The 19,382-nt window shown below is 42.0% G+C and overlaps 1 protein-coding gene across 1 annotated transcript in view; it reads right to left on the bottom strand.

Moving 5' to 3' along the window:
* LOC132873824 (myosin-IIIb) overlaps positions 1-19,382 on the bottom strand; it is an 89,426-nt gene that overhangs the window by 55,199 nt on the left and 14,845 nt on the right. Inside the window, exons 5-8 of the mRNA XM_060909624.1 lie at positions 8,149-8,251; positions 5,879-6,035; positions 5,437-5,539; positions 4,393-4,518 (exon numbers count right to left, since the gene is read on the bottom strand). Coding sequence (XP_060765607.1) covers positions 4,393-4,518; positions 5,437-5,539; positions 5,879-6,035; positions 8,149-8,251 — 489 coding nt within the window. The remainder of the gene's footprint in view (positions 1-4,392; positions 4,519-5,436; positions 5,540-5,878; positions 6,036-8,148; positions 8,252-19,382) is intronic.

Raw genomic sequence — 19,382 nt, 5'->3', positions numbered from 1 at the left:
GTGTGTGTTGCTACTTAACCTTCCTCTTATACAGAATACAGGTCTGACCAAGCTGGGGTATTTAGCTAAACAATGGTCGTGTTTATTTTACTACACATGTACAGGAGAGATAAATCCTCTGGCTGTATTCCTTCACCCACGCCTCACTACCGCAAGAACACATCTGAGCACAGAAAACGCAGCTCTGCAAGGACGTCTAATTTAAAAAGCATAAAAAATTTACACCCATCGTCGGCAGGAGAAGTTGGTGTAATATTGCAGGCGTATTGTGTAAACGAGAAGGCAGCTGAACTAACTAGTGTTGAAAAGAAGCACGCAGTGATCGCTTGGTTTCCTTCATTCAAGGAACTCGGAAGCTGTCGTATACAAGCGAAGAGACTAAGGCCGAATCCCATTTCACCCCTTGGACCAACCCCTTGGCCCTTCCCCTCCATTTTGCGCGTTCACGTGAAGGGGTAGGGGTATCCCAATCCCAGTTAACGCGGAGGGGTAGGGGAAGGGGTAGGGCTTCTGTACCCCTCCAAACGGAGATTTTCCTGGAGCTGACTCTGAATGAAGGGGTTTGAGTGATTTCCCACAATGCCATGCGGATTTCAGCGAGATTTCATGCGGATTTCAGAAAGATGGCGGTTCCCGCGGCGAAAGATTGTCATAAATGTATTTTCTCCATTATTTACGTGTTTTAAGTTGTTATCCAGAGGAAACACGCCGCTTGATTCGCTTTCGAGCTGAGAATGAGCAGCGATTTCTGAAATCCAAGCTGCTGCTAAAAAGCTTTGGGAGTGAGTATTGTTTTCGGTTGCTTTACTGCGTACGTTTTGTTCTGTTATTCTCGCTTTTATTGTTTACATGAGTGTTCTGACACCTCATTCTGTCGGATGTGGTGCACGAAGCGCCAAAGATATCCCATTCAGTGGTGTTAGTTAACAAATCACACCCTGCCAGCAGAGATCTCTGGCTCTGACTGTAGCGGCTGGTCGCAGCCAATGACGCATTTGGTCGCGTTTTGCTAACGTAAACGCTGACGGAGGTACGCGATGACGTATGCGATCGTTGAAGGGCTATCCCAATACGTAAGGGTTGAATTTCAAGCCCTATCCCTTGTAGCTCAGTTTCAAGGGGAAGGGCCAAGGGGAAGGGGTAGAAATTAGAATTGGGATTGGGCCTAAAGGTACGGTCGGGATCAAATGATTCCAAGAAGCTTCCATCGACTACTCTTGCGTTAAATAAAGTTGAAGAGGAGCAAACGAGATCAGTTTATTTCATCTTTATATTAGTGCTGTCAAAAATGTCGCGTTATTCACGCGTTAACTTGACTCAATTTTAACGGCGATAATTTTTTTTTATCGCGAGATTAACGCTCTGTGACATGATGTCGGTTTTTCATAAGCTTTTGAAACTGCCAGGAACTTGGAACACAGACTTTGCTTAGAAAACCGATAGCAGCTAGACTGTAATGCCGCGCCCCGCACAGCCAGAGTCCTCTGCCCTCCTCCCCCCCAAAAGAACCAGCGCGGGCGGGGCGCGCTAGTAGAGATGGGATTTATGGCTCTTTGATGGGATCCGCATCTTTGTGATCCGTTCTTTGAAAAGAGCCGTTCAAAAGACTGGCTCATTTGGCTCTTTTTAAATATTCATTCAGTTTTAAGAAGACAGCGTCTAAAGAAGCCAGATCCCTCTGAACTGTAAACTCAATGCTATCCCAGAAATCCTTCCTGTAATATGCAAATTTGGCCGCCTCTGATTGGACAGCGCGACGCATCAACAGGCAGAAAGTGTAAAAGTACAAAATGTGTTAAGTGAGCTGAAACAGTAAAGATCAGATTCAATGCAATATTTATCAACGAACAACTTAAACTTAATATAAGTGTACTTTATATTATAATCAAGCATGTCAAGCCTACCGTCACTGTGAGTTGTAGACTAACTCAAGCAGTAGATCACTTCGCTCATGGTTCTTTTGCTAGCACCGGTGCTCGGCTTAGGTTTCACTTTGCAGTGGCTGTGTCAAGACGTGTTATGCTTTGCAATACAAAGCAAGCCCATTCATGTTTTTATGCTGATAAGAGAATTACAATGGTTTTTCATGTGACAAAAATGTACGATTAAATTGCGATTAATCACGAGTTAACTATGACAGTCGCGACATTAATCGCGATTAAATATTTTAATCGCTTGACAGCACTACTTTATACCAAAGCACTGTTGAATTCTCGAAAGCTGGGACGCTAATCCGACTGCGATTCCACATGAATTAATAAATATCGAGCATGTCTAATAAAAGGTACGACTCAACATGCATTGATAGGCTTTCTGGAGATGGTTATTTACGGGGAAAAAAACGTCTCAAGTGGCAGCGTGATGCGTAATGCTCAGTAAGTTTTCCAGAAAGAGGATTTTGTGGATGCTGGTAACATGAACAATGTGGTTTTTTTTTTTTGGTCTTAATGCCACTGAAAGCACTGTTTACAGCTGCTAAGAGTGCAATGTTTTTGATTATTAAAATGAAACACTAATTGTTCGCTAATTTATTTGCTCGATACAGAGGAATACAACACTCTGGAATGTGCAGTTATTGGAAAACGATCAACTTTTACCACCACATCAGATATTATTTTCCTTTTCCTCAACCTTTAGGTTGAGAGTATGTCGTGCGCGTTCTGGCTGCCGCTTCTCACCGGAGCTCTTATTTTATTTCTTTTTCTATTTTTTTTTCTTTCCTGTGCGTTTGTGTAGTTTGGGGTTTGTTTGAGTGTTTTGTCCGCCGGTTGTGGTGTAGCTCCGGACCCAGTTTTGGGCGTTGGTTCCCTCCAGGCCTTGGTTCGCCGTGGGTGATGCTTGTGCTCCCAGCTGTGGACTGCAGTGAGCCTGTTGCTCAATTTACATCGTGGTTGTCCAGCGCTTTGTGCTTTAACGTTTGGCGTGATGTTCCGAGCGATGTTGCTCGGTGGCGTCGCGGCGGCTGTGCAGGCGGTTTGGGACACACCAGCGCTCTGCGTGACGGAGCTTCTCTGCTCGCTGTGTGGATCCACGGCGTGGTGTTCGAGCGATGTTGCTGACGGCGTCACGGCGGCGGTGCTGGAGATGTGGGACTTGTTTTCGTGCGCCTTTTGGTGGGACTGTGGCTGCTACACCACGGGAATTACATCCTGACCCCTACTTGGTGGACTTTTTACTTATTTTATTTTTATTTATTTTTTCTTTCCTTGGCTATAATTGTAAAGCGTCCTTGGGTTTTTTGAAAGGCGCTATATAAATTAAACTTATTATTATTATTTTAGTGTAAATATGCAGGTGATGATAGAAGAAGAAGAAAAAATAATAATAATAATGGTGGCACGGTGGTGTAGTGGTTAGCGCTGTCGCCTCACAGCAAGAAGGTCCGGGTTCGAGCCCCATGGCCGGCGAGGGCCTTTCTGTGCGGAGTTTGCATGTTCTCCCCGTGTCCGCGTGGGTTTCCTCCGGGTGCTCCGGTTTCCCCCACAGTCCAAAGACATGCAGGTTAGGTTAACTGGTGACTCTAAATTGACCGTAGGTGTGAATGGTTGTCTGTGTCTATGTGTCAGCCCTGTGATGACCTGGCGACTTGTCCAGGGTGTACCCCGCCTTTCGCCCGTAGTCAGCTGGGATAGGCTCCAGCTTGCCTGCGACCCTGTAGAACAGGATAAAGCGGCTAGAGATAATGAGATGAGACGTGCTGATTGAATTTCTCGACCAATCACCTCAAACAACTCGGCAAAACAGCAGCTGGTCGCTTCGTCACCGTAAGCGAGGAAGAATGACAAATTATGAAAGAAAAATGTTCCTAAAAAGCAATAAAGATGCTACAAACTATTCAAAGGTAAAGTGGGATCATGATTTATTTTAGCAATTAAAAAAAAAAAAAAAAGTATATTTTATGTGACAAGTCTGTGCCGGACTGCTATTACACTTGCATGCCACTTTTGAAGTTTGAAATAATTTTTTTTTTTTAACCTCCTAAGGCTCAAGCTGTTTTTTTACATGCATTTTTTTATTTCTCTTTGTTATTTGGGCTTATTAGAACCTGATTAGAATAAAAACTAAGCATCATCTTTTGATAAGATGTACTTTTAGAGAAAAAGTGTGTTCACATATGTGGATTCTTGTTCCGAATTTCTAAAAAGTGCTGTCCATGCATGTGACCGCTAAGCCCTAGGGGGTTAAATACGCTTTTTTAAAAATAAAGGTCATCTGTGTATTTATACTAAAACAATTATCTGCCTCAGGCTCAGTGACGCGACTTCGTCTCGGTTATTATTCATCGATACTCACTTTGCCTTCGGCGAATAACTGTTAAAGAGCAGCGCGTGGAAGTGTATTGTTCCGGACTTATTCCGCCCTTTCTTTCGTGATGCACCTGAGCCAACTCACCGCCGTGGCTCTGAGCCAGCCCTGTGAAGTCTCGCTCACTTTCAGGGCGTCATTCTCAGTTGGCTCGAATGTGATATTTCCCAGAGACAAAATCCCAGCCAGGATAGTCATCATGTCCACCTTTTCCTGAAAGAGCCATGCGAGAGCATTTGTAAACACCGAGTAGTCTGTACAGTCTGTTATTACACATGTGCACCAGGGTGCATCAGTCGCCCCTAAAAATGAAAAGTTCCTCCGATCATGATGCATTTTTGTTTAGATATTTTTTTGGGGCTTTTTTCACCTTTATTGGATAAGACAGTGTAGAGACAGGACAGGAAATGAGTGGGAGAGAGAGACGGGGAGGGATCGGGAAATGACCTCGGGTCGGAATCGAACCCGGGTCCCCGGATTTATGGTATGGCGCCTTATCCACCTGAGCCACGACGCCCCCGCATTTTTGTTTTTATGTTCCTTCTGGTAAGAAAACACACTGGGTGAAATATTTTGACAAAATTCAAAAGTGTAATGGTGGCACCAGGAGCTCAAAGTTATGGAAAAAGCTGCTATTTTATGACAAAATTTCGATCACTTTTCATGAAACATTATGGCACCTTATAGAGTATACCAAATATCTTAGATACACATTTTTAGTCCATATTCTAAATATATTATCAAGCACAGTTTGAGTTTTCGCTGTTCATTGAAACATTGTTCAACTACTTTTAAACAATACAAATGGATTATGAATCACATTAATGCTTCTCAATCCCTTGCAAAGGTTCTTAACGTGATCTCTGGCTCACAAGAAATCAATAAATGGAGGCCAACATTGTGATTCAAACCTTACGCGAAAACATAAAATAAGCGTTTTTTGGCAAAAAAATAAAAAATAAATGAACCTCATGGTGCCGCCATTAGACTTTTGAATATGGTCAAAAAATTTTACAGGATGTCTTTATTGGTGAAAAGGAACACCCGGACAAAAATGCATCAGATTTTATGAAAGTGAGGGCAACTGATGCGCCCTAATGTGCACCAGGGTGTGTGTGTGTGTGACTTCACCTGCTCCTCAAAGCCCACCATATCCATAGCGTTGCTCACTTCATTGTACTTTTCACTCCACTGCTGCACCATATCGCTGTTGCCAAATTGCCCGTTCAGGTAACTAGGACACAGACAATTAGACGCTCATGAGCCAGAGCACTGTGACACGGCCAGATAAAAAGGAGTCGGAATGCAAACAAAGGAAAATTCCACAAAAGCCTCAGGAATGTAAAGTGCAATAAAATGCATGACAACAAAGCCACGCCTTCCTCTAAAGGAAAACAAAACGAAAGGGTAGGACAAATGCGCGTGACACAAACAGAAAGGTGATAAAATCGGACCGTGTAATTCCCGAAACGGTTTCCGCCCAGCAGCAAATGACGTCTTTTATACGACACCTACTATAATCTGAACCGTCACGCTACAGGGTGTTGCTTTACGACGTCGTGAAATGACTCACCGGTATTGAGAAGGGTCCAGAAGGCCGTACATCTCCTGGTCCTGTGAAGAAATGCCAGCAAGCATGCAGTAGAAGATGTGGAAGTTCCTCTCGCCTTCATCTTGGTGGACCACACGGGACTTTTCTAGTAGATACTCGTTGATTTTGGCGCCTTTCACTGCAGGAACGAGAGTACACCGCGTCAGTAACAAGACACTTTTTGTTTGCGCCATTTCGTACACCGAAACGATTGTGGCGCAGTTCGCTGCTTATTGTCTATTTTCTCTGCGTAACTCTTGTTCCTGCTGCTTTCAAGTCGTCCTGCGACTCTTTTCAAGTGACTGCTGTGTTCTCGCTTACCTTCCTGATTATTAGGGCCTCTGCATGCTCTTGCGACAAGGCTTTCGCAGATAGCTTTTCGCAGACAGTTCAGGCTTTCGTCTAAACGGGGGAACAGGGGCGCTGCGCCCTCTTATTCTCGGTGTGCGCCCCCTTACCGACTCCATGAAAACATCCCAGCAACACTACGTGACAATGTGTCTGATCATCAAATACGTTATAATTGCTCCAAAAATATTCCAATCATAGTAGATACACCACCAGACGGTGCAAAAACTATCCGAATTGGCGTTTTCCAGACTGAGGCGCCATGTTGTTTAGTTGTCGTGGCTGCTCTCGTGAGATTTGACATGGGTTACATACAAGGTCAGCTGACTTGTAGAGCGAGATTTCTCGAGACTGAATGACCTTTCACCCACCGGCGCGGGAGCTTTTGACAGAAGTAGTTCGCGAGTTGTTTTTGTTGACACTTGGGCATTTAAAGATGTCATCCAGCAGCACGAAGTGGAAGAAAGCCAAAGACTGTCCGGGGCAGAAGATTACTTCTTTCTTTTTCAATGTTGACAGACAATTTGTTACAATTTCCCTCTCCGATAGCCTCAGAATGTCCCATTGGAGCATTTTTCAAAGGCTTTGCACGGCGGGGGGGGGGGGGGGACAACCGGCACCATCTCCCCCCCACTTCGCTCCCTCGCCATGGTGAGCGCCCTCATGCTAAATTTTTCTAGAAAAAACCCTGCAGTTGTAATTTATCGTTGAGCGGGGAGTAATAGGCGTGCGCGATGTTATTCACCGCCACAACGCAAGGGGGCGCGAAGTTGCGAAATCGCTAGGAGTAGTTGGTGGGTGTGGTTAGTGGAGTGTTTATCCTCCGGTTACTTATAATGACTAGAACTGGAGTCGTATAGATGTACGTACTTCCTCACTTCCTCGATCAACCGCTCTTCGTGCTGCTCCATCTTCGCTCGTGTTTTTAAAAATGGCGGCCGTGAAAACAAACCAAACCGGGAAAGTAGGGAAGCGGAAGTGCGTGTACAGCGGATGTAGAGTGGACCAATCAGAGCCTTCTTGTCTGCGACGCTGTCTGCGAGGCTTCCGCAGTGGTCACAATTTTTGGGAGGTGCATGCAGAGCGTCTGCGAAGAGGGGGGGGGGGGGCTACGCAGACGCCATCTGCGAGGACTGGGTTGTCAGCATAAATTGGCCTTTAGTCTAAAAGATGTGCGAGATTGATCAGCTGTAGTTCGATGGACTTTCCATCTGCAGATTGAACCAGTTGTACTCGCAGGGAAGTTTAAGGTCTTTGCTTTTGCTCTCGAGTGCTGTTTAGGCTACGGTCGCACTACAGCTCGCGATGAAAATGAGGCGCTCGGTGGCGATGCGTCCTCGAGCTTCAGGAAGTATTCCCCAAACCCATCTGCGAATATTCGCTGCTTTGTTTGCCAGCGAAAACAACACCACCAAATTTCAATGCATGCACTGATGTTTTGGGCCACTCATGAGGCGGAGACACACCCAAAAAAAAAAAAGAAGAAAAAAAAAAAAAAAAACTCCTCACAAAGCTCGGAGAACGTTCGCCGTGCATCACACAATTGGTGACGATGCTACCAATTTTTCATTGTTACCTATCCGCAAATCCATTGTGAGTTGTAATGAGGTCACTGAGAAACTCTTTCATTTTTAACATGATCGCTACTTGGTGTGTGAAACCTGAAATTTCCACATACTTTTTCACCTTTATAAATACTAAGTATGTATTTATAAGTCAAAAAAAAAAAAAAAGTGTAAGCTTGAAGTTGGTACACAGTATACACGAAGTAGATCAAGTAGCTTAAAAAAAAAAAGAGGAAGTGTCTGAATACTTACTTCCTCTCACTGTACACCTGCCATGAGTGAGGCACAAATGTTGGACGCAATTTTTGCCCTTTATTAAAATGCAGCAATAAACCTCACCTGAAGAGTTCTGAAAGCGCAGCTGAATATACTTTCCAAAGCGACTACTGTTGTCATTCATGACCGTCTGGGCATTCCCGAACGCCTCCAGAAGAGGGTTCACCTGTACAGAAAAAACAAAAAACGGTAGTGCTCATACAAAAACAGTTGCCATGGTAAAAGGCTGCTACAGCCATTAACGTGGACATTGAAACTATATCCAACAGTACGTATGCTGTTCTAAATACACTACCGTTCAAAAGTTTGGGGTCACTTTGAAATGTCCTTATTGAGCAATTCCAGCGTTATGGACGTGACACTTGAACTCAAAATGGCAACAAATGACCCAGTGCATGTTTTATTGTCTCCCAGTATTTAAACAGGTGTTGCATATTTTAAGGCTGTACCATACTGGAGAAGTGATAGAACAAGAACAATTCCCATAATACATCTAGGGCATGCCAGAAAATGCCAATAAAAGATGCGTTATGGATGTGACAGAAAAAGTATCACTTTTCTTGGGTGACTGTACATTTTTATCAAACTCTGTGAAATCGTAAACCTAATGTCGAAATGGAGATATCCATTTGATAGAGGGGTTCAAGGTGAATATTAAAAAATCTTTGTTTAAAATATTTTGTATTTCATGCAGAGTTTCGGAAGTAAAAGTCAGCGTTATGGATGTGACGAAATTCCGTTATGGATGTGACGCGTCTGAAATAGACATGGCATATGTTTAGAAAATCAGCAATTTAACCACCATAACCCTTTGAAAAACTCTCTAAATATCAGCTAAAACTATCAAAGTTCTTAAATAATATTTAGGATGGCTATTGTTTTGCTGTTTTGTGGATTTTAGCATACATTTCTGTGGCTTGTGGCAATAATATAGAATTGTACATGATCAAAGTTGATTTTAGCTTGGGGTTTACATTATAAGAAAGAAAGACTGACAGTGACATATTAGGTTGGTTACAAATTGGTTCAACTTATTCACATCTGTAAAATACAGGCCTAGGTGATCTCTCTGGGAGTGGTTTTGATGTATTACATGTTGCTTTATTTTTGCATGGTGAGGTTGACATTTACATGGAATTGCCCTATTTTTGAAAGAAAAGCACTGTTCTTTTCAATGAAGATCACTTTAAACTAATCAGAAATCCACTCTATACATTGCTAATGTGCTAAATGACTATTCTAGCTGGTTTTTGGTGCAATATCTCCATAGGTGTATAGAGGCCCATTTCCAGCAACTATCGCTACGTTCACACTGCAAGGCTTAATGCTCAATTCCGATTTTTTTGTGAAATCCGATTTTTTTGTGAGGTCGTTCACGTTAACAAATATATGCGACTTGTATGTGATCCTCAGTATGAACGAAAAGCGACCTAAAAGTGTTCTGCATGCGCATTGCAGGATACGACGACGTCACACGCAGTGAGCATGGCCAGTGTTTACGGAAGTAAAACCGCCCGGTTGCGGTATGACCCATCCAATCTAGCTTGAATAGCTGCATCCCCCCAAATGGAAATCAGCTGAGACCCGCCGCCTACTTCAGCGCAGAATAGTGATGTTTGTGGCTTGTTGATGACGTGTAAGTTGGATGAATGCGACCTGGCGGTTCAGACTGAAGTCGCATATGAAAAGATCGGATAGGAATCGGAATTAGGACCACATATCCAAACGGCCTGGGTCGGATTTGAAAAAAATCGGATCTGTGTCGTTCATATTGTCAATAAAAGATCGGATACAGGTCACATATGGGCGAAAAGATCGGGTTTGAGTCACTTCAGCCTGCAGTGTGAACGTAGCCTTTCACTCCAGTGTTCTAATGGTACAATGTGTTTGCTCATTGCCTCAGAAGGCTAATGGATGATTAGAAAACCCTTGTACAATCATGTTAGCACAGCTGAAAACAGTTGAGCTCTTTAGAGAAGCTATAAAACTGACCTTCCTTTGAGCAGATTGATTTTCTGGAGCATCACATTATTTTGTGGGGTCGATTAAATGCTCAAAATGGCAAGAAAAATGTCTCGACTATATTTTCTATTCGTTTTACAACTTATGGTGGGAAATAAAAGTGTGACTTTTCATGGAAAACACAAAATTGTCTGGCTGACCCCAAACTTTTGAACGGTAGTGTACAGCTAACAGAAAATAATCTCATGTGCCAAAAATGGATCTTCACGTCAATGGCTTATGGTCTTTGAAAGACAGGGCTGATTCTATCAGCCGTTATACCCTGAAGGCCTGGTGTACGTTTAATAATAAGCCAAGCAACAGAAACATACAGCGAATCAGAATCTAGTGTGCCTTTAGATAAGAAAGCCACAAATCAGCTGATTAAAAAAAAAACCTCCCAATTATAAACTCATGAACAGAGCTAAACTATAAACATGCTTTAATCGAGCCGTATCCGGACTGAAGACCAGCATTCTTTTTATTTTTTTATTTATAAACCCAGACGGGTGCTACAAATCAACATTGTGCTTGATAGAAAATGAAAAGAGAAAGGATGGGGTTCAACACAAAGAACACGGAAAATAGAAAAACGTGCCACGTGTGCAGATCTCCTACACTGTCTCCTGCGCTGTTTAAGCAGTTTTGCCTGAAGTCAGCAGTTAACAAACAAACCAACCACTCGGAAGGACACAGGAGAGGAAACCCAGAAACAGCAACGGGGCCTTGAAAGCAGTTTGTTATGACTCTCGTGCTCTTTCCAGAGATCCTCCCATGACTCATGTTACCCTCAAGCAGCTGCATCTCCAAATAGATCACATGACAGACAATATGCTTCATGAACAAAAGGCTCTACTAAAGGTGTATGCAGGAAAACGTAATAAATAAGTCATACGAGTGGGGCGTTCGGTATCAAAGTCAATTCCCTGGAAGGCAGCTCTTTTGAAAGCCAGACTAGCTGACCCGAGGCTTAGCTGTAGGACACAGTTTCCCAGAGGGTAGGGCTTCCCACACGTACTAAAGTTTCACACAGTCCCTCTCTCCTTTTAAAGCCCCCCCCGACATCCTGCCCTGCTGAGACAGATGTGAAAATGTGCAAAATGCTCACTGAATGTACTAAAACACATCCCAGGGAAAGTTTCCCCCCTCCCAGATGAAAATGCATTGCAATGCTGACAAGACGTGAATGTTTTTATTTTAAAAAAAATAGATATAAAATGTCGTCACTGGTTGGGAAGATTTGATGCAACAAAGTAGTAATCATAGGTGAAGGAGCTTTCTAAAGTTCTGATGGACAACATTTTTAAACGGTAAATGCTGCATAGCCATGCAAGATTCCGTAACACGCTCTCGAACTAATAAGGAAGGTTAAGAGAAAAGACAGGAGGTGGATGGAAAAATGAGTTGCAGGATGGCAGGAAAGCAGCACGAAAAACATTTACAGAGAGAATAAGCAATAAACTGCACTGCAATGATCTCCATTCAAACACCCCATACAAAACTCTTCAAGAAAGAAAGAAAGAAAGAAAGACAGACAGACAGACAGGCAGGCAGACAGACAGACAGGCAGGCAGGCAGACAGACAGGCAGGCAGACAGACAAAGGCAGACAGACAAAGGCAGACAGACAAAGGCAGACAGACAGAGAAAGACAGACACAGACAGACAGAGACAAAGACAGACAGACAGATGGACGGACAGACAGACAAAGACAGACAAAGACAGACAGACAAAGACAGAGACAAAGACAGACAGACAGACGGACAGAGAAAGGCAGACAGACAGACAGAGAAAGGCAGACAGACAGACAGACAGAGAAAGGCAGACAGACAGACAGACAGACAGACAGACAGAGAAAGGCAGACAGACAGACAGACAGACAGAGAAAGGCAGACAGACAGACAGAGAAAGGCAGACAGACACATACACAGGGAGACAAAGACAGACAGACACACATACACAGAGAGACAGACAGACACACATACACAGAGAGACAAACAGACACACATACACAGAGAGACAAAGACAGACAGACACACACACATACACAGAGAGACAAAGACAGACAGACAGACAGACAGACAGACAGACAGACAAAGGCAGACAGACAGAGAAAGGCAGACAGACAGGCAGACAGGCAGAAGGCAACTCGTATGCACATCTAAAATTTTCACTTGAGCAAAATCAGACCTCTTTTGGGAAAAAAAATAAATAAATTGGCAATAACTCAGCTCACGGTGGATGGAAAGCCAAAATAAACTAAAGACCAGTTTGTAAAAAAATGGAGACGAAGGTGACCATTTATAGAGAAGTTTGTGAAATTGCAAGTCCTTAAAATGGACCCATGTAATCTTGGGAAGCTGAAGACTATTTGCCAAGAGGAATGGGCCCAAATTCAACCACAATGCTGCAAAAACATTAAGCCAAGTAGAACATCGCACAGCTGTAACTGCCAACAATGACTGTGAAAGTATAAAATGTCGGTAACTTGTGACCTCTACATACATTTTTCATTTTAGAGAAAAAAAATGTACATCACGGTATATCATGCGATGATGAATCACAAATTTGAATCAAATACAGTAATCGCGTTTATCATCAGGCTGCATCATCTCTTAGTTTTTCCTAGTTGTGATTGCATCATTTAGACAGCAGTGTGCAACAACATACAATAGCGGGAACACACATGACTTCACCCTCGGCGGAAGTAACCCAGCACTAATGCCTTGAAAACACACAAACCGATCTAAAATAGGAGAGATGCTGTGCGATTGACCTTAAACAGAATTAACAAGAAATCGCAGCTCGTTTTTTTTTTTTTTTTATAGACTGCTAAAAGCTAAAAAAAAAAAATATATATATATATGAATAGTACAAATATTCATAAACATTTACTACATAAATGACTATTATTAACCATTTTCTTTTTTAATAAAAGGAATATTTTAGTTAACAGGCCATTATATTTTACTCCTTTTCAAATATGGGTAATTGTCAATTTAAGAAAATGAAAAATAGGTTTTGGTTTTTTTTTTTATTTTACAAAAGGACCGTTTAAGTTTCTAGAGTAGGAAAACATGTTGCTTTTTTTTTTTTTGGTAATAATTTATCATTTAATTTTTTTTCCAAAATATATTGTGGGAAAATGGAATCGTGAACCCAGTATTGTGAATTGGGCGAATCGTTACGTTTATTCTAAAACGGTGTCTGATATTTACGTCCTCTCACCGTACCAGGCTGAAACACACGATTAAACCCTGTACACTGTGTTTCACTTGCCACTTGAAAGCTTAATTCATTATACACCCACAGATCCTAATAAACTTTTTACAGATCCGTAATTTTCGTTCCGTTTTAATACACGCCCTTCAAGTCAACCTAGATTCGGACAACTATGAAACCAGCTGTTTACAAAACAGACAGAATGGAGTCAAACCTGCTTATTCAAACTACAGCAAATCTGCTAAGCTTCACTTAGCCTGTGCACAAAGAAGCTGCAGAGTGAGTGATGACCTGTGTGTAAGCAATTCTGCTACCGGCAGAACAAGAAATACATGTTGCTATAACTCATAGGGGAGTATATTTGCTCTAATAAGGTGGTGTTTACATTAGACCGTATCCGTCTTGTTTTCGTCGCGGATGCACTGTCCGTGCACATTAAAACGCCGGGAAACGACTCCACAGGCGGAACAACTTGAATCCGCCAGGGCCCACGTATTCAACCCAGTTCGTATCTGATCCGGTGCTGTGTAAACATTGAGGAACGAGGAAACGCAGTGCTGAGCTCTAGCTGACGTCGTCATTGGACGACGTCACTGTGACATCCACCTTCCTGATTCGCTGGCGTTGGGATCACATACACAGCGGCTCAGTCCCGAATCACTGCTCGTGCGCTTCACTCGCGCGCTCTGTGAGCTGCGCAGGGCCGGAGGGCACTCGCTGTTCAGGGCGGAGTGATTTGGAGCGCAGGAGGAAGTGCTGAGCCGCACTGAGGTTTATTTACCTCCTTCAGGCGCTTAAACTCAGTGAGAACATGAACATCACAGCCAGGTGTGTTTATCTGCTGGAGAAGGTGTTTGCTTGCCATCCTTCCACTTGCAAGTGGTGAGTGACTTGCGCATGCCCGATATGCACTGGGATCATGCGACGTGCCGTCTAATTAGTCATGTGATTAGCGTATCCGTGTACTGGCGTTGCTGTGTGCACGCGAATCGTTTTAAAAACGTTAACCTGATGATCCGCTGATACGGTCTAATGTAAACACCAATCAGGTACCATAAAAATGAACGTGTCCCCTTCAGCATTCGGTGTGAAAGTCTCAGAACAGCTGGATAATTGACTTGCAAATGTACGTAACTGATTCAAGGCTCGTAGCTTCTCTTCTCCATTTCTTGAACACCACTACAGAGGCTGAAGAACCTGGGTCAGTCTTCAGGGTTCCATATTCTACCACATATTAGCCACAGAAACTCACTGTTCATTTACATACAGCAAGAGTCATGGCGAGGTCATGTCTATAGCACTGCAAAAAATGGCCTTTCAAAAGTAAGAAATAAAAGATGAAAACAAAGCATATTTGCTTGAATCAGGTGAAAAAAAATCTGCCAATGGAGCTAGTCAGATTTGACTTGGTAAGATTTCTTAAAGCAAGATGAAAAATCTAACCTGTTTTTAGATGAAATAATTCCAAAATAAGATTTGGGAACTTATTATGCGAGATCTGATTAACTCAAAATAGTTCTTATAACAAGATCGTACTTCTTACATTTAGCCGTTCAAGTCATTTTTATTTTATTTAATTTTAAGGGTATTTCACTTAAATTCATGACAAAGTCTTAGCAGTAAAAACTGAATTTAAGATAAATATATTAGTGCTGTCAAGCGATTAAAATATTTAATCGCGATTAATGTCGCGACTGTCATAGTTAACTCGCGATTAATCGCAATTTAATCGCACATTTTTGTCACATGAAAAACCATTGTAACTCTCTTACCAGCATAAAAAAGTGAACGGGCTTGTTTTGTACCAATGTTTTTTTTTTTATTGCAAAGCATAACACGTCTTGACACAGCCACTGCAAAGTGAAACCTAAGCTGAGCACCGGGGCTCTTCGTCCCGAGGCTAGCAAGAGAACCATGAGTGAAGTGATCTACTGCTTGATTAATCTAATCAGAGAGACAGGTTACACAGTGACGGTAGGCTTGACATGCTTGATTATAATATAAAGTACACTATTATATTAACTTTAAGTTGTTCGTAGATAAATATTGCATTGAATCTGATCTTTACTGTTTCAGCTCACCTAACACATTTTGTACTTTTACACTTTCTGCCTGTTGATGCGTCGCGCTGTCCAATCAGAGGCGGCCAAATTTGCATATTACAGGAAGGATTTCTGGGATAGCATTGAGTTTACAGTTCAGAGGGATCTGGCTTCTTTAGACGCTGTCTTCTTAAAACTGAATAAATATTTAAAAAGAGCCAAATGAGCCAGTCTTTTGAACGGCTCTTTTCAAAGAACGGATCACAAAGATGCGGATCCCATCAAAGAGCCATAAATCCCATCTCTACTAGCGCGTCCTGCCCGCGCTGGTTCTTTGGGGGGGAGGGCAGAGGACTCTGGCTGTGCGGGGCGTGGCATTACAGTCTAGCTGCTATCGGTTTTCTAAGCAAAGTCTCTGTTCCAAGTTCCTGGCAGTTTCAAAAGCTTATGAAAAACCTACATCATGTCACAGAGCGTTAATCTCGCGATAAAAAAATTATCGCCGTTAAAATTGAGTCAAGTTAACGCGTTAATAACGCGACACTTTTGACAGCACTAAAATATACTAATATTAGGATTGTTAAATTCTACAACTAAGCATTGCTAGCTTAAAAGATTCTCCTTTTGTGGCCTCTAATTAGTAAAACACTCTAGATATGAGACCAGAGACTATCTTGAATCAAGTTGACGACACGTGTAGCATTGCAACAAGTTTTTTTTTTTTTTTTCCCATTTCAACATTCAAACATTAACACATCTCTTAAGATTCCACTTCCCCAGGACCTCAGGCACCAAAAAAAATTCAAGTCTACGCATTTTGACTTACAGTGCTTACACAACGCCAAAGCAACAGTGCATTTTGGGGGCACTGACTATTCATGTGTACGAGGGGTTTACAAGATCAGGCACAAAAAAACAAAAACACTGAACTTAACTCACAGCATTCCAAAAAGACCTCACTAAAACGCCCTCCGCTCACTCATAGCCTTTGTGAAGGCACGTGTCTGGTCTAGAGTCTGTACAGCATCTAGAAGGAGCTCAATCTGAATGACTGAGAAAACAGTCGCAGTAAACTTAGGATCTGTAAGGTGGAGTTGAACTGTAATGAAAGATTCAAAGATTTCAGTAAAGTTCATTTATTCCCAAAACAAGCATACTTTGTTTTTTCTTGAAACAAGATGAACCGCATTTGACAAATGTCCAAAATGTACTTACTTGTTTAAAAAAAAAAAAAAAAAAAAAAAAAACTTGTTTTATTTTCAAAGGTGCTCCAAATAAGACTTTTTCAAGACATTTTGTCTATACAAGATTTTCAAGATGGACTGTCTAAAAACTAGCCTTTCTAGCTAAATGAGGTTTTGCTTGTTGGGCAATTATGTCTTATAATAAGGGTGGCTAGATGTTTTGACTTGAAAATAGACAAACTTCCTAAGATTTTTATTTTTTGCAGTGCAAAAAGATGCCTGGACCTTAGACTACGTTCAGACTGCACCCTGAAACGACCCATATCCGATTTTTTTGCCCATATGCGACCTGTATCCGATTTGTTATTGACAATCTGAACAACACAGATCCGATTTTTTTCGCATGCGACCCAGGCCGCTTGGATACGTGGTCCTAATTCCGATACATATCCGTTATTTTCACATGCGACTGCAGTCTGACCGGACAGGTCGCATTTATGCGACCTACACGTCATCAACAAGAGACAAACATCACTATTCTGCATTGGCTAATCCCGCCTCTTTGGTTGATAATGATTTCGTCATTTGCCGAGAAGCACAGCACGTCAACATCCCACCACTCCTGGCTGCGACTCCGCATCCATACCCTCCTTTCAACGGAGGCTGCTGCCACGGCCCCACACAGCGCCTGGACCAAAGCCCTTGCCCTCCTGCTTCTCAATCGCCTCCACAATACCAGGTTATTGTGCGAGTTCCGCCGCCGCCACAAAAACCACATCGCCAGGTCTCGCCTCATCTCCATGCTTTACTTGCAAACTTGAATAGTGCGCTTTTTTTTTGTTTACGTATTACGTAGATGTGCTTATTACGTGTCAATTTGCGCATGCGGGACACTTTTGGGTCGTTTTCCGTTCATATTGGAGATCGCATACAAGTCTCATAATTGGTAATGTGAACGGCCTAACAAAAAAATCGGATTTCACAACAAATCGGATAATGGGTCGTTTCAGGTTGCAGTCTGAACGTAGTGTTATTCACACTCGTCTACTCTTACCCCTTGTCAACCAACAGGGAACGGGTTCTTGAACCGGTTCCATTCAGGATTCTTTGGATCTTAGTGCTGGTTAGCAAACTAGCCTGTGTTATTACCAGTTTCGAGTGGAACAACCAGGGATGAGAATGAAATATTTTAAAAGTCTGAAAAAAGTCAGGGGTGGGAGCTAATGATTTTTGGCTATTTTTTTTTTTTTACCCCAAAACCATTAATTTTATTTGGAAATAAATTCCCCTTCTTGGTGGACTACCAGGCGAAAATGATTAATATGGTCCAAGAGACTTGTTTTTAATCAATTCACATTTGATGATTTCAAAAAAAATCAATGCACCTTTTAATATAAACGAGCTCTACAGTATTATATTTCTGCATTTTTGCTATTCATGTCTTTGAATCCTCTAATCCTTTAAAATGAAGTGCAAACCAGAAAAAAGTTCTATCATATAATTCTCTTAAGCTTTCTTCTGATGTTATCATGGTAGCAGGAGGTCTTGCATATTAAGCAGGCAACATTCAACATCACTTATCACTTCCCTTTCAACTGTTGTGTGTACTAACTGGGTTTTATCTGGACAGGATGTTGTGTAATGTAATACAGATACCATACGGTCAATTTGAAGATCAAGATGGTGAGTTTGAATTAAAGAACAGGCATGTACAATGGGCAGCAGGGTGCATCAGTTGCCCCCTAAAAATGAAAAGTTCCTCCGATCATGATGCATTTTTGTTTTTATGTTCCTTTTGGTAAGAAAACACACTGGGTGAAATATTTTGACAAAATTCAAAAGTGTAATGGTGGCACCAGGAGCTCAAAGTTATGGAAAAAGCTGCTATTTTATGACAAAATTTCGATCACTTTTCATGAAGCATTATGGCACTTTATAGAGTATACCGAATATCTTAGATACACATTTTTAGTACATATTCTAAATATATTATCAAGCACAGTTTGAGTTTTAGCCGTTCATTGAATCATTGTTCAACTACTTTTAAACAATACAAATGGATTCTGGATCACATTAATGCTTCTCAATCCCTTGCAAAGGTTCTTAACATGATCTCTGGCTCACAAGAAATCAATAAATGGAGGCCAACATTGTGATTCAAACCTTACGCGAAAACATAAAATAAGCGTTTTTGGGCAAAAAAAAAAAAGAACCTCATGGTGCCGCCATTAGACTTTTGAATATGGTCAAAAAATTTTACAGGAAGTCTTTATTGGTGAAAAGGAACACCCAAACAAAAACGCATCAGATTTTATGAAAGTGAGGGCAACTGATGCACCCTAATGGGCATTACATATTGGAAATTTTTTTTAAATCAAAAACCAAGTTCATCTCGGCCTAAAAAATTTGGGCAGACGCTCCCGCGCGGCACATGCCAACAATTCCCCCCCCCGTCCCCCTATGAAATGAGCAATAAGTACCGGTAAGAGAGTTACTGTACACATGGTATCATACCTAAAATTTTATCAGAAATATAGATACAATACCATGATTCTCCCCAACATGCTACATTAGATAAGCTAACCCCATTTATAAAAGATACACACTTATCTCATCTCATCTCATTATCTCTAGCCGCTTTATCCTTCTACAGGGTCGCAGGCAAGCTGGAGCCTATCCCAGCTGACTACGGGCGAAAGGCGGGGTACACCCTGGACAAGTCGCCAGGTCATCACAGGGTCGACACAGACACAGACAACTATTCACACTCACATTCACACCTACGGTCAATTTAGAGTCACCAGTTAACCTAACGTGCATGTCTTTGGACTGTGGGGGAAACCGGAGCA

Source organism: Neoarius graeffei, chromosome 25 (genome assembly GCF_027579695.1).
Source record: "Neoarius graeffei isolate fNeoGra1 chromosome 25, fNeoGra1.pri, whole genome shotgun sequence".
Lineage (NCBI taxonomy): Eukaryota > Metazoa > Chordata > Actinopteri > Siluriformes > Ariidae > Neoarius > Neoarius graeffei.
This window is presented reverse-complemented; position numbering and strand designations above follow the sequence as displayed.